At 31.2% G+C, this 13,869-nt stretch overlaps 1 protein-coding gene across 4 annotated transcripts in view; it reads right to left on the bottom strand.

Annotated features, from left to right (window-relative positions):
* Positions 1–1,719: 1,719 nt before the first annotated feature.
* pHCl-1 (pH-sensitive chloride channel 1) overlaps positions 1,720–13,869 on the bottom strand; it is a 128,314-nt gene continuing 116,164 nt past the window's right edge. For all 4 annotated transcript variants that reach the window (XM_018450381.1, XM_018450383.1, XM_018450382.1 and 1 more), the window contains one exon: positions 1,720–2,146. In XM_018450381.1, coding sequence (XP_018305883.1) covers positions 1,985–2,146 — 162 coding nt within the window. In that variant the 3' untranslated portion in view covers positions 1,720–1,984. The remainder of the gene's footprint in view (positions 2,147–13,869) is intronic.

The following is a 13,869-nucleotide window of genomic DNA, read 5'->3' as shown; positions in this document are numbered from 1 at the left end:
ACCTTATAGAGAGCAAAAATTGCAAATAGGTCCGATTTAGGAAACTCTCCCCTATTATTTTCTATAATTAATATCATATGGAATAACTTCTAAAATAATATTAAATATATCAATTCAATAAATTCTTTTAAAAATTCTTTAAAATGTTTTAATTTTTCTCAATGAGTATAAACATTACATAAGTATCACAGAAATATTACATAATATTACAGTGATATTTCCGCGATATAAGTATCTCAGTAATATTCCTGTGATTAATTTTCGCGGACATTGTAATATTACCATGACATCTCAATAATATTTCAAAGATATTTCTGCTAGATTTCATTGTAATATTGTAATGGAAAAATGATATTGTTATGATATTACGTGCTATATGAGTGTATATGTATACAGGGTGTCCCATTTTAAATAATGCATTAAGATTTCTCGAAAACTATGATAGATATGGAATAATATTTCAAACAAAAGTTATATGATTCGGAGGGGGACATAATTGTACCTCTTATTTTCATTTTTACGTAAAAATGAATTTGCAGTGCAAAAATGAAAATAAGAGGAATAATCTCCAATGGCCTTGATCTTGACAAATGTTATCCAGGACAAGATCCTGAACAATATTCAAGAGGTTTTAGCCGTCGGTCGTACAACTTGCGTAATGCTAATGCTGACTGTATTGTAACTTTCGAGCCTTATAACTCGAAAAATATTTAATGAAAAAATATTTTATTATAATGTTTTGAAAAGCTCTCGAAGTAAGCTACAAGAAAATGTAATGAAAAATAGGTGGTTCCATTTAAAAAAATCGACCTGATCTTGACCTGGCCTTGGCGACGCCACTTAAGGTCAAATCAATGGTATCTTCTTATGTCCCCTTCTAAACCGTACAACGTTTGTTTGAAATATTTTTCTGTATCTATCATAGTTTTCGAAAAATTTTAATATATTATTTAAAATGGGACATCCTGTATATATATATATATATATGTATATATATCAGTTTTTGAACTGTTTTCCTCTACTACTAAAAGATAGAATTTTGACTTTTCTTCGGAATATTTACCAAAAAAAATTTGCATAAGTAGCATTTTTCATTGACAGAACTAGTACGCACTCACAATCAATGCACTTTAAAGCCGTTGTATACAAATGACATAAAGACGTATTTAATACAAATATAGAAATGAGTTAAATCGCGAAATCTTCAATACATTTTATTATGATATTTGATAAAATATGCTTTAAACATTTTATCAATTGAGATATCTCATTTTTACATTCAAATTAGTGTAGTGTACAGCAACTTAAATATGCACTGAATTCTGCCAATGAGAAACTCTATAATACTCTATTAATGTCAAGAAAAAGTAACAAAAAAGTGATCGTTCGTTATATTTTGAGTTAGGGTACCGGTAACGAGTTATTTTTGTACATCAATAATGAGTAACGATAACGAGTTACTTATTAGGGAAAAGAACGGTAATGGTAACAAGTTATTTTTATGATAACGTTGCCAACTCTGCATTTGCAATACCTATTACAACAGTGATTTGTAACAATAGTAACAGTAGTAGCGTTAAATATTAAAATAGCAACTATAATAATATAATATTATACTAGTTGCAAAGTTATAAAAGTAGTAATAGTGATAATAATAGTGTAGCATAGCGATGTTGTACTTAAAATAGTACGCAAATTATGTACACAATAGATTCCGGATTAGTCGACGATATTTGACGTATATCTTAATGATATAATTATCTGGTCAAAGAGAAATCGCAATGCTTATAGCGTATTGTTACTTTCAGTATAATGTCAAAGTAGAATATTCTTCCATATGTAGTGTACATTGTATTTAAACCAATCACTTTCTTCTTTCCTTTTTATAGTTTGTCATATGCATTTAGAACAATAACCCTTCATTGAGCACTCAGCGAGCGGTTGTCGTTTTGAATGCACACATAGTGACATATATCTCTCCTATTTACAAAGTAAATAGAGCTTGTAGTATTTTACATCTTTCACTTATTACTGTGCTAATGGCGGCAATTTTACTTCGATATACACACAGCGTTGCGTCGTGTCGTGATAAATAGTATGTATGCTCTGATGGCTCTTCGTTTTCGACTTTTTTGTTTAACAGCATCTATTAGAACAAAAGGGGAGCATTTATTAGGTTGGTACAAAAAAAATGTCGGTTTTTCTGTATTGCTATTAAGAGCAGTTGTAACTTCGTTAAAAAAAATGAACAAAATTTAAATTTAAAAAAGAATTTTTTTTTAATCTTGAAAACTCTACTTCCAAAAACTTACTATATTTTTTGAGTTTATGTGAGTTTGATAATTTTTACATATAGAAAACTATCAGCTGAAAAAAATGAAAAAATTTCTTTTCACTTTATAGGTCTGTTCCGTGCTCCCTAAAAAATCGAGAAAATTTTTGACCATCTATCATGAAAGATTGAAGTTTTCTCTACAAAATCGTTTTTTAATAATGTTCCTACGATTTTTTGTTCTTGAGTTACTCGCGGATTAAGTAAAAGTAGCCTTCGGATTTTGATTGCTCATAATTTCGTTAAAAATTATTATATTGCATTAAAAAAAATAGATTCTTAAAGCTGAAACTTCGCTCTATCAAATGATATAATCGCTAACTTTTTAAAAATATAATAGAATATATTGGAAAAGGAAAACCACTATTTTATAGTACCGAAAACCGACATTTTTTTGCACCAACCTAATAATATATTGGCCGGAACCGTATGCCGTAATCTGTAAGAATTACTAATCACAGTCAAGTATTCCCCTCTCATTCGACTATAAGAAGGAAATACTCGAAGATGATTAATAGAATCCGACCGAAACTTTTACCGAAACTGTAAATGAACACTCATTACGTGTCAGTTTCGACTGAAACCATATATAGTTCTTCTTCATAAATATTAATTTTAGTATGTGTAATTATTGTTTCGATAATTAAATTATGATGTTTATGAAGAAGAAGTTATATTCTTTGGCCAAAATTAACACACAACCGAAATTTCGGTTTTTGATTTTAGCTCCGACATTTTTTTGCACCAACCTAATAATATATTGGCCGGAACCGTATGCCGTAATCTGTAAGAATTACTAATCACAGTCAAGTATTCCCCTCTCATTCGACTATAAGAAGGAAATACTCGAAGATGATTAATAGAATCCGACCGAAACTTTTACCGAAACTGTAAATGAACACTCATTACGTGTCAGTTTCGACTGAAACCATATATAGTTCTTCTTCATAAATATTAATTTTAGTATGTGTAATTATTGTTTCGATAATTAAATTATGATGTTTATGAAGAAGAAGTTATATTCTTTGGCCAAAATTAACACACAACCGAAATTTCGGTTTTTGATTTTAGCCAAAATTTAATTATTGTTTCAATAAATTATGATATCTATGAAGAAAAAGTATGTCACAGTCAAGTATTCCCCTCTCATTCGACTATAAGAAGGAAATACTCGAAGATGATTAATAGAATCCGACCGAAACTTTTACCGAAACTGTAAATGAACACTCATTACGTGTCAGTTTCGACTGAAACCATATATAGTTCTTCTTCATAAATATTAATTTTAGTATGTGTAATTATTGTTTCGATAATTAAATTATGATGTTTATGAAGAAGAAGTTATATTCTTTGGCCAAAATTAACACACAACCGAAATTTCGGTTTTTGATTTTAGCCAAAATTTAATTATTGTTTCAATAAATTATGATATCTATGAAGAAAAAGTATGTGATATATGGACATGTCTATACATATGGCCTTTATAGGGTTCCTATTTTTTAATTTTGGTTTCGGTTTCGGTTGAAATTGACGTGTAGTCGAGTGTTTCGGTAAAAATTTCAGTCGGATTCTAGTTGATTAGTCAATTTTTACGGATTACGGCATACGGTAACGGCCAATATAAACACTCCATACGAATCTTATTGGACTGTACATGAAAACAACCAATAGGAAACAGGCCCATAACGGTCGAAGCTGGATCTTTAATGCTTAAATAAGTTTGTGTGTATACAGGGTGTCTGTAAAGTCTGTTACCATCCCTATATTTTGGAAATGGTTCAAAATTATGAAAAACCGTGAAATACGTGTTCGATCATTTCGAGGGGCTGTTCTATTAAGGGGGTCGGGGAAGTTGCCATCCAAGGTGTTGCCCCAGAGGGGTCCCAACTTAAAAAATTCAAATGGAACCCTCTCTATTGTAGCATATTATTTGAAAGGGCATAAAAAAAGAAAGTTTTTGGTTCAATGAGGAGGATGATACATTGACCCGTTCGGGAGTTATTCAGTATCAAAGTTTGAAAAATTCTATTTGTTCTTACTTTCAATATGTGTTGGATTTATTGCAGTAAATGGTAATTATTTAGTTCCGGGGACCCTCCTTGAGGATCAAGATCAAGGTCACTCGGAAGTCATTTGGGGGGAGCTATGTAAAAGGAAAGTTTTACTAATTTCTGTTTCATATAATACGAGTAGAAGAGACATCATTTTTCAAACTTTTTTTGGTAATAACTTTTTAACGAATAGTGACCGCCAACTAAAACCTGTTGGAGGTTACTCAGAGTCATGACCTTGTCAAGGTCAAGGTCATCGAAGCTGGGTTGTCGGCCCAAAATTGCGTTTTAGAAATGTTACAGTAACGTCACATTGTGGCATGTGATGTTTGTCGATATATTTCAGAAACATTTATGAAACATGTCGGTAACCCAGAATATTCTACCTCTTTTATGTTACATATGAGACGTTTCATTTGTGACGTTCCTGGAACGTTTAGAGAATCTAGATGTGGCGCCCGAGAAATGTTTCAGTGTACATCGCAGAAATGTTTAAGTAATATCCCTGCGAATGGACATAAAAAAAATATATATACAGGGTGTCTGGCAAAAACCGCAAAATATTTCGTGCGTGGGTAGAACAGACTACACTGAGTCGAAAAGTTCTATACCATTTTGCGGTGTCAGCAATAGTTAAGGAGATATTAACGTTTAAAGATAAGCGAATAAGAGCGTCCGGCCGGCCTATTGCTGCTGAATGTACAACCCATAGCACGGCGCGCGAGCCGCTGGGAGTGGGGATGGCCTAGCAGGCGCGGCACGCGGCGCGCGATCGGTGGGTTGTATTATACATCTCCTTACGACTCAGTGTAGTCTGTTCTACCCACACACGAAATATTTTGCGGTTTTTGCCAGACACCCTATATATTTTTTATGTGTACTTACATGGCACCAATTTCGAACTTTACCAACAGCTATATCCATTGCTTCTATATTGTAAAACGTCTTCCAATGAAACTTAATAATAAGCACTAAGGTAACCTCATACGCAAAGACGAATGGCAAGCTAGTGTAAGAAATAAGCGACAACAGAGAAAAATATCGGGACACTCCGGTTCGAATCGAGGTCTCCTCTCCTCCATATTGGTAGACTTCCGTCCTACCTCCGAGCCATGCAGCCCTGATGCTAATAGCTTCTCTGTTATGTCTATTTCTTCTAAATTTCTTCCACTAGAGGGGCGAGCAGTAAGAAAGAGTCAATGGGCGCGTTCAAGTTGACAAAGCGACTCAAGTTGACTAGGTCTGCTCGCCGAGCAATTAAATATGATTTGGATCTGTAGGTAAGAACCAGTCATGCTCATTCACTCGGTAAACATGCCTTTGCCGGTTTGAACTCAATCAATGTGACATCATTATGCTCTCCCCTTTCTTCATCGTCTCTAACCATTGCATAAACGTACATTATTTGCTAAAAAGCTTTTGTGAAAAATTAGATGTTATTTAAAAAATGTTTGCACATATATGTACAAAATCTGCAGTGTAATGTTTGTCAATGTGTCACAAAGTATTATAAATGTTTCATATGGAAGGTTTATGGAATATTGTAAAATTGATGTTTCAAGATTATCGCAAATATAGCATTGCTGTAATGTCATCAAACATTATAAGTCAAACATCCTAAATGAAACGTTTATGGAATGTCTTAAAATACATGTTTTATGATCGTTGCAAATGTGACATTGTTGTAATGTTTTTGAACGTTACAAATAAAACATTCCAAAGTTACTGCAATAAATTCAACACATATTGAAGGCAAGAACCAAATAGAATTTTTCAAACTTTGAAACTGAATAACTCTCGAACAGGTCAATGTATCGATCTCTGCATTGAACCAAAAACTTTATTTTTTAATGCCCTTTCAAATAATATGCTTCAATAGAGGGGAGGGCTTCCATTAAAAATTTTTAAGTTGATTACCACCCCCTTGGGGAGGCAACCTTCTCGATCCTCTTAAAAGAGTAGACCCTCGAAATGCTTGAACACATATTTCGCGATTTTTCATAATTTTGAACCGTTTCCAAAATATAGGGGTGGTAACAGACTTTATAGACACCCTGTATATTATGTATGTACATATATATACTATATTTGTAGTCATTTGAACTGCGCGAAGAATTTATTTTTTCGGACTTAGAAATGTAGCTAAACTATTGTAATATCACAATTAAATTTGATGCTCAATAGGCATCTAAAGAGATCTTAATATGTTGTAAATCTATAACTAAATTTATTTATTGCGAAAAGTATTACCTTGGCCGGGAATCTAACCCGGATCTCTAGCATTCTGTGCGATCGCGTTCTAAGTCTTTAGACTATTAGCACCTATTAGATTTGAATATTTGATATAGGATACTTGAGACAGAGATGCGTAAATTAAACCGTTCACTTATCGATGATTACAATAAAAGCTTTATCTGTAATCTATCTAGTTCTTTAGCTATCTTTATCTATTTACCTAGTCATTTCAATCTACTCATTTTCTTGTTTTCTTGTTTTCAATTACACTGTTCGACAAAAAAAAATTTTTTTTCTCTCCAAAGTGCTATAGTATATATCCTGAAGATCTTTTTACACTGATTCGCGATACCATCGTCAGAATTTATGTAGCATGTTAAAATTTTGAATAAATTGAGGTAAAGTAGATAAAAATTGGTGTTTTTTTACCATTTGTAATATTTTTTTAATGACAAAAGAATAATTCACTTCTAAATAAAGTCAATAGTAGTATCTAATACAATTACTAATAAAAATACAATTCAAGAACTTTCAAATATTATAAATCCGGTAAAAAATTTTTCATGCATGAATATGTATAAATATGTTTAAACATGCCATACATAAATATGTACAATATAAATATTCATAAACATATATAATTATATATGTAATATGTCCATACACGGTCATACATTTTTCTTTCTTTTGTAAAATTACTTTTTAGTGTAATAAAAAAAATAATAATAATAAAGAAAACATCAAAAATGATTGAAGGGACAATTTTCGCATTGTTTGTTTTAGAAAAAATCAAGTTTGGAGAAATATAACAAAAATTTGCTCATACATAATTGATAATTATATATAATTTTACATACAATTACATATCAGCAATTTTTTTATATTTCTTCAAACTTGATTTCTTCTAAAACAAATAATGCGAAAATTAATTAAATGCGAAAAGTAATTTTACAAAAAAAGGAAGAATGCATTATTATTTAACTGTCAAAATTATTAATGTAACGGACAAATTTCATGTATAATTATGTATGTTTATAAATATTTATGTATATTCATGCATGAAAAATTTTTTACAGAGATAGTTTATGATCGTATTATTTTCGCTTACTTTCATCAAGTTATGGCTGTTTGAATTTTAGACTTTCTGTATAGTATGTAATATATTTAAGAAAGACGTATATTTCGAAGAGGAAAATTGGAACAGAGAATTTTGTGTCGAACCGTGTTATTTATATATTTATATGAAATATCTTATAATTACCACATCTCTATATGACTTATTTCATATTCAGTTTTTGATTTTCGATCATGATTTTGGAATTAGGCGCACGACAAGCGAACAATCAGTACCGATATTACGCTAGTCAATCATGTTCATATATACATTTTTTGTGTTAGTACAGTTGAACATCCATATTCTTAGCATGTTAGAATCATAATTTTTCTATTCTTTTTAATTTCTTGTTAATTTCAATTTGAATGATATATAAAATAAAAATGTATTATGTTATTGACATTATTAAATTATGGATTTGCATGGCACATTTTTTCTGTCTTTTATTCATTTTTTCATATTGGTGTATTCTGAATTCCTAATGTAAAAATGATCCGTTCCTATACAGAGGTTTAAAGCATTTCCTTAATTGATATAAAAGTATAATTCTAAACGAAAGCAAAAACTTTAATCCTTTCTCTTCGTTTGATTTTTCCAAGTTTCTTTCACTTTTTAGTTGATTTTATTAAACTCTGTTTATCGATAAAAGCGCGTTCTGAATAGGGTCATCATCTCTAGACCGAGCATTGTCAGAAATTTGTATCCTCAGACTACCCCCACTCCTCATGTAGAAATACTATAATAAAAGTTAAGCCACCGAGGTAATGGTCGCATTTAGCAGACTCAACTGTTGCGGATCCATGAGCGCTCGCTGCTATTGGTGTATTCTTTTAGATCATCCAATAGCAGCGAGCGCTCACGGATTCGCTCCGCAACGGGTGCATCCAGAAGCACGATCACTCGTTGAGCGCTCAGTGAGTTCTTGTACCTGTTTGGTCTATATTTTTAGCTCTAATGGAATATGCCAATCAGATACAAGAGCTCACTAAGCGCTCAGTGAGCGGTCGTGTTTATGGATGCACCCAACAGTTGAATGTGCTGAACGCGACCAATAATTTTTGATTGATTGCCGAAATCCGCCATATGTAATAGCCAACCGCTAATTTCAAATGAGTTGCAATAACCAACACAATCGCGAGTTACAAGAAAATTGCAGAAAATCACGTATTTGACGTTATCCTTCATGTTTCCACGTTATCTAGCGCTGACAGTATAACATTTATACAAGATTTATTAAAGAATGTTACTTCTAACCATATCAAGCTCATTTAATTGAACTCGGCTACATGTGTTTGACGTGTACTTTCTGTATCGTCTATAGTTTCTGTAGTAGTATTTGGCTGTTCGTCTATGATCTCTATAGTATTTGGCTATTAATGGCGGCGGTTTGTCCCACAGATTTCTATTATAACACTAGACTATTAACTCCCCATTTTTCCTTATGTAAAAGCGTTGCCTACGCACAGTGGATGCGCAGACATGTAAACTATCATGTGCAGGGTTGGACAAGTTAACTTTTTTTTTAACTAAGTTAAGTTAAAGTTAATAGCTTTGAAAATTTATCTTAATTAAAATACAAGTTAATCCATAATGAAATTAATTGAATTAAAAGTTAAGTTAATAAAAAAGTAATTGAAAAGTTAAAAGTTAAATTTGATCCGAACGAACAACCAAAAAAAAGAAAGAAAAAGTTTGACCATTATACATAATTTTTCGTATTTTTCCTTTCTCACAGCATATTCATTAAAGAATCTGGTTATTTCTGTTCACAAGTAACGATTATACAATATAAAAAATTACTAAATTATATACTCATTATCCTCTCGCATTGTGTCTGAAGATTAACTTAAAAAAAAATCAAATTCAAAGTTAATAGTTACCGATAAAATGTAACTAAATTAAGTTAAAAAGTTAAGAGTCTAAAATGTAACTAAATTAAGTTAAAATTAATTAACTTTTTAACTTAACTTTTATCTTTTTAATTTAGCACTACCCAACCCTGCCGTCACGTAAAGAAAAGAGATGCCAACAGGTCATGAGACCAGCCTCTCTGTGATTGGTTCTTAAGTATATAAGGAAATGTCATAGCGATCTTTTTTAATTTTTACGAACTGTTACCACGTGTACCATTATTTATTTTAGAATCTTTCATTTTATGTAAAAACGCATCGAATAAGCCTAATTTCATTGATTTTTGAGGTACGGGTGGGTATGTAATCTCTTTTCGACTATATGAAAATATATAAGCATATGGTTCTGCGCATGCGTGGTTTTACAATGCGCATGTGCCACAAGTAATATATACTATCTGACAACAGGAAAAGTGAAGAGTTGCAGTCTAATGTTATAATAGAAGTCTCTGGTTTGTCCATGGTGTAATAAAGAAGAGGTGTGCTCGTGAGGTACACTAAATTTTGTTCCGTTCTGCGCATACATGACATTGGAACAAGTCGACTTCCATCTTAGAACTTATACTACTGGAAGAGGAATAGGGCACTGAACGTGAAGCCAACATCTGTGCGAGAGAGAAAGGTAGAGAGGTCCTAATATTCGCAATGCGCATGCGCAGCACCGTCGTCTGTGTGAATTGTATAGTTGGTTTAGTGTTTCTTACACATTCGTACATTACACAAATGTGTAAGATGACGGTGCTGCGTGGTGCTGTGCATGCGCATATAAAGTTGATTAAAAAGTGATTCAGGACAAGATTTAAAATTTCCGGAATAATTAAAATTTTGCGAAATATATACAGAACATTGCTAATGCCAACGTTTCGTAAACTTTGCGGTTTGCCGTTCATTTCATCAGAGCGAGGAGCGCACTGATATTGAGTTGCATCTCTGAAGAACTCCCTTTATGTAGACGCTGTAGAGGGAGGCGAGGGTATGTTGAAGAGAGTAGTCTTCCATATCCTACTTACATTATAACCTGAGTCTCTGTTTAAATTGTATGGATGTTTCTGTATTTTTAGGACTTCTCTGTACTTGCTCAGAAATTTTCCAAGCCAAAGAAGTCCCCCTCCTCCCTTCCTCAACATACCCTCGTCTACCTCTACAGTCTGCATAAAGGGAGTTGTTCTCCGGAGGAGCAGCTCGGTATCAGTGCACTCCTAGCCCTGGTGAAGTGAACGGCAAAGTTCACGAAACGTTGGCATTAGCAATGGATAAAAACAGGGCGATAACCCGCAAACCTTCTGGTATCTTTGAAGATAATACCCGTGAAAGCCTAAAAAGCGTTATATAAAACGTTCTTAAAATATGTAAATAAAATAATATGTAATAAAATATATAGGGTGTTTCCTGTAATTTGATCATTTTAAATATCTCCGTTGTTTTTGATGATACGAGAAAATATCATAGGTGACCTTGTTCGATTCATAGGGGCACATACTACGATTAGTAAAAAATTTTTTTCAAGGTCATATTTTTTGAGACTTCAAGGTCACCTCCACTTTTTTAAACGGAATTGTATGATTTTTTTACACGGTATGGTTCCTCTAATTATATTCTATATAAAAGTATAAAAATATAAAAGTATTAATACTTGCAATGAAAATAGCAGACTAAGAATAAGAAAATCAACTAGTTAATACGAATTAACATATTGTTTCATATATTTAACACTGTATTTATCGAAATCTATTATGACTACGTTAAATTTATTTAACTTCTGTTAATCTTTAATGTATCTGACATTGTTTAATATTGTACAAATATAACATACTGAAGAAGGCCGCATATCGGCCGAAACGTTTATGAATTTTAATTGTGAACAAAGAATTTAAATATACGATTTCGCTAAGAACAACTTGCATTGGCTGTATGCTCCTTTTTCGTTTATTGTTTAAAAGTATTAAGGTAATGGTATCTAAAAACCAATAGTTTACGAGATATTTTATACTTTATTCTGAGATATATTGACATAAAATGCTGAATAATTCGTAAACTATTATTTTTTTATAATCGTATCTTAATACTTTTATATGCAGAATTATGAGATGAATCAATTGATTCATCTCATTATTCTGTTCATAAAAGTATTAAGGCATTATAAAAAATTAATAGTTTACGAGTAATTTAATATTTAATATTTTATGCCATTGCCATTTAATTGCAAAATGGTAGAGAAGTTTTCGATTCAGTTTAGTCCGTTCTATCTACACAAAAGCAATTGGCAAAAACGTACGAGACACTCTGTATATGCCAGAATAAAGTATAAAATCTCGTAAACTATTGGTTTTTTTATATCATTATCTTAATACTTTTATAAGCAGAATAATTAGAGGAATTATATTGTGTAAAAAATATTATACAATTCCATTTAAAAAAATGGAGGTGACCTTAAAGTTTCAAAAAATATGATCTTGAGAAAACTTTTTTGCTTATTATAATATATGCCCCTTTGAATCGAATAAGATTCCCTGTGATATTTTGTCGTACCATCAAAAATAACAGAGATATTTTAAATGATCAAGTTAAAGGAAACATCCTGTATAAACAGAATTTGTAACCGATATTTGAATATTGCTATTACATTCCACAAATATTTTGGGATATTCCAGAATATTTTTGGAACGTTTTTTTGGGGATTTTAGGAATCCTTTATGAATAGTGTAGGAATATTTAGCGTTAGCTGGGAAATGTATGTATATAAGAATTTAAAGAATCCTTTTATTTCAAGTAAAACATCTCTTGTTGATTTAAACGTATACTTTATGCTGTTCCGTAAGACGGAAACATATAGCGCAAGTTTTGGGAGAGAGGGTAGTAGTTTCCTGTAAATGCAGAAGCATAGATCTTACAAACATGGATATGCTTTGTACCTATAATCAGAGGACCAAGTTGACAGAGCGAATAAGTATATAATATCTTCTATTCTTTTATGAGAGAAGAGAGAGAGAGAGAGAGAGAGAGACTGAGACTTCTGCGCAAACTCGGGCGTAATATCATATAAATATGTATAAACTTCAATTATGTCTTATTACATTTTAAAACATAATTTTTTTCATTAAGTACTTACGAATGAAAGGAAATATTGTCATTTTTTCTCCAATATACACCACATAGCTCCAATATACTATAACTACATCTTATCATTTTTGCAAGACTTCGTCAATTATAACCTATCAGTTAAAATGTTAATGCGTGGATATATTTGAAATTTTTTATCATTTCTCATATGTCATTTCGAACATGCGTGTCGTATATTTGGTACAATGAAGGATAAAGGATATAACGCCTTTACCATCTCTTTTTATCTAACACATCCATGTATATAAGATCTATGTGCGAAAGTGCCTTCAATCTTAGAGTTATTTGACATAAATAATGCGATACTATATAAAAATTAGCTTATGGTTAATTTTACCAACAAGAATGTCGGTTTATTGAGGCTGCACCTCAATTGTATATTTAATGTAAAATTGTACCATGAGAAAAATAAGGAAGAAAAATAAAATATGCATAAAACAGTTCTAGGAGACTACAAACATATAAAACGATTTAATAATATATCTATTATTTAAACTACGCAATTTATAAAAGAAAACAGAAGAAATAGCACATAAATATATATTAATATAAATGGAATATATCATTAAAATATTATGAAATAATAATCAGATTCTATTTCTTTAAATTCTGTTTCTGTTTTATTATATTGTGTTAGCAGGTTCTGTTATATTTCTGATATTCTAGTAATAAAATTTAACAAATTCTAGTATTTTACTAATAATAATTTAACAAATTTCTGGTAATCTACTAATTAAAAGGAATACTTTTTGAATTAAGTATATATTTAATGGATTTTACTTTTTGAGTATATTATTGTTCAATCTTTTTGGCTCAGTCATTTATTCTTACAATTAATTTTCTTATAGTGAATTCGATGAATTTGGACGTACTAGTGCATATTACTAAAATAGATAAAGTACACGATTTTAATATACGCTAGTGTGCACTATTGTATATTAAAATTGTTGTATTTTATCTAATAGTAAAATGCAAATATTTTGAATAAAATACAGATTTTATTTAAAAGCACAATAAAATGTGTTGAGGTTTTCATCCATTTTTATGTTTATATTAAATTAAATACATATGTTTACGTCAATTTGTGTACGACAGCTTTAATGTGTA

Source organism: Mycetomoellerius zeteki, unplaced genomic scaffold, assembly GCF_001594055.1.
Source record: "Mycetomoellerius zeteki isolate Tzet28-1 unplaced genomic scaffold, Tzet1.0 scaffold28, whole genome shotgun sequence".
Classification (NCBI taxonomy): Eukaryota; Metazoa; Arthropoda; class Insecta; order Hymenoptera; family Formicidae; genus Mycetomoellerius; species Mycetomoellerius zeteki.
This window is presented reverse-complemented; position numbering and strand designations above follow the sequence as displayed.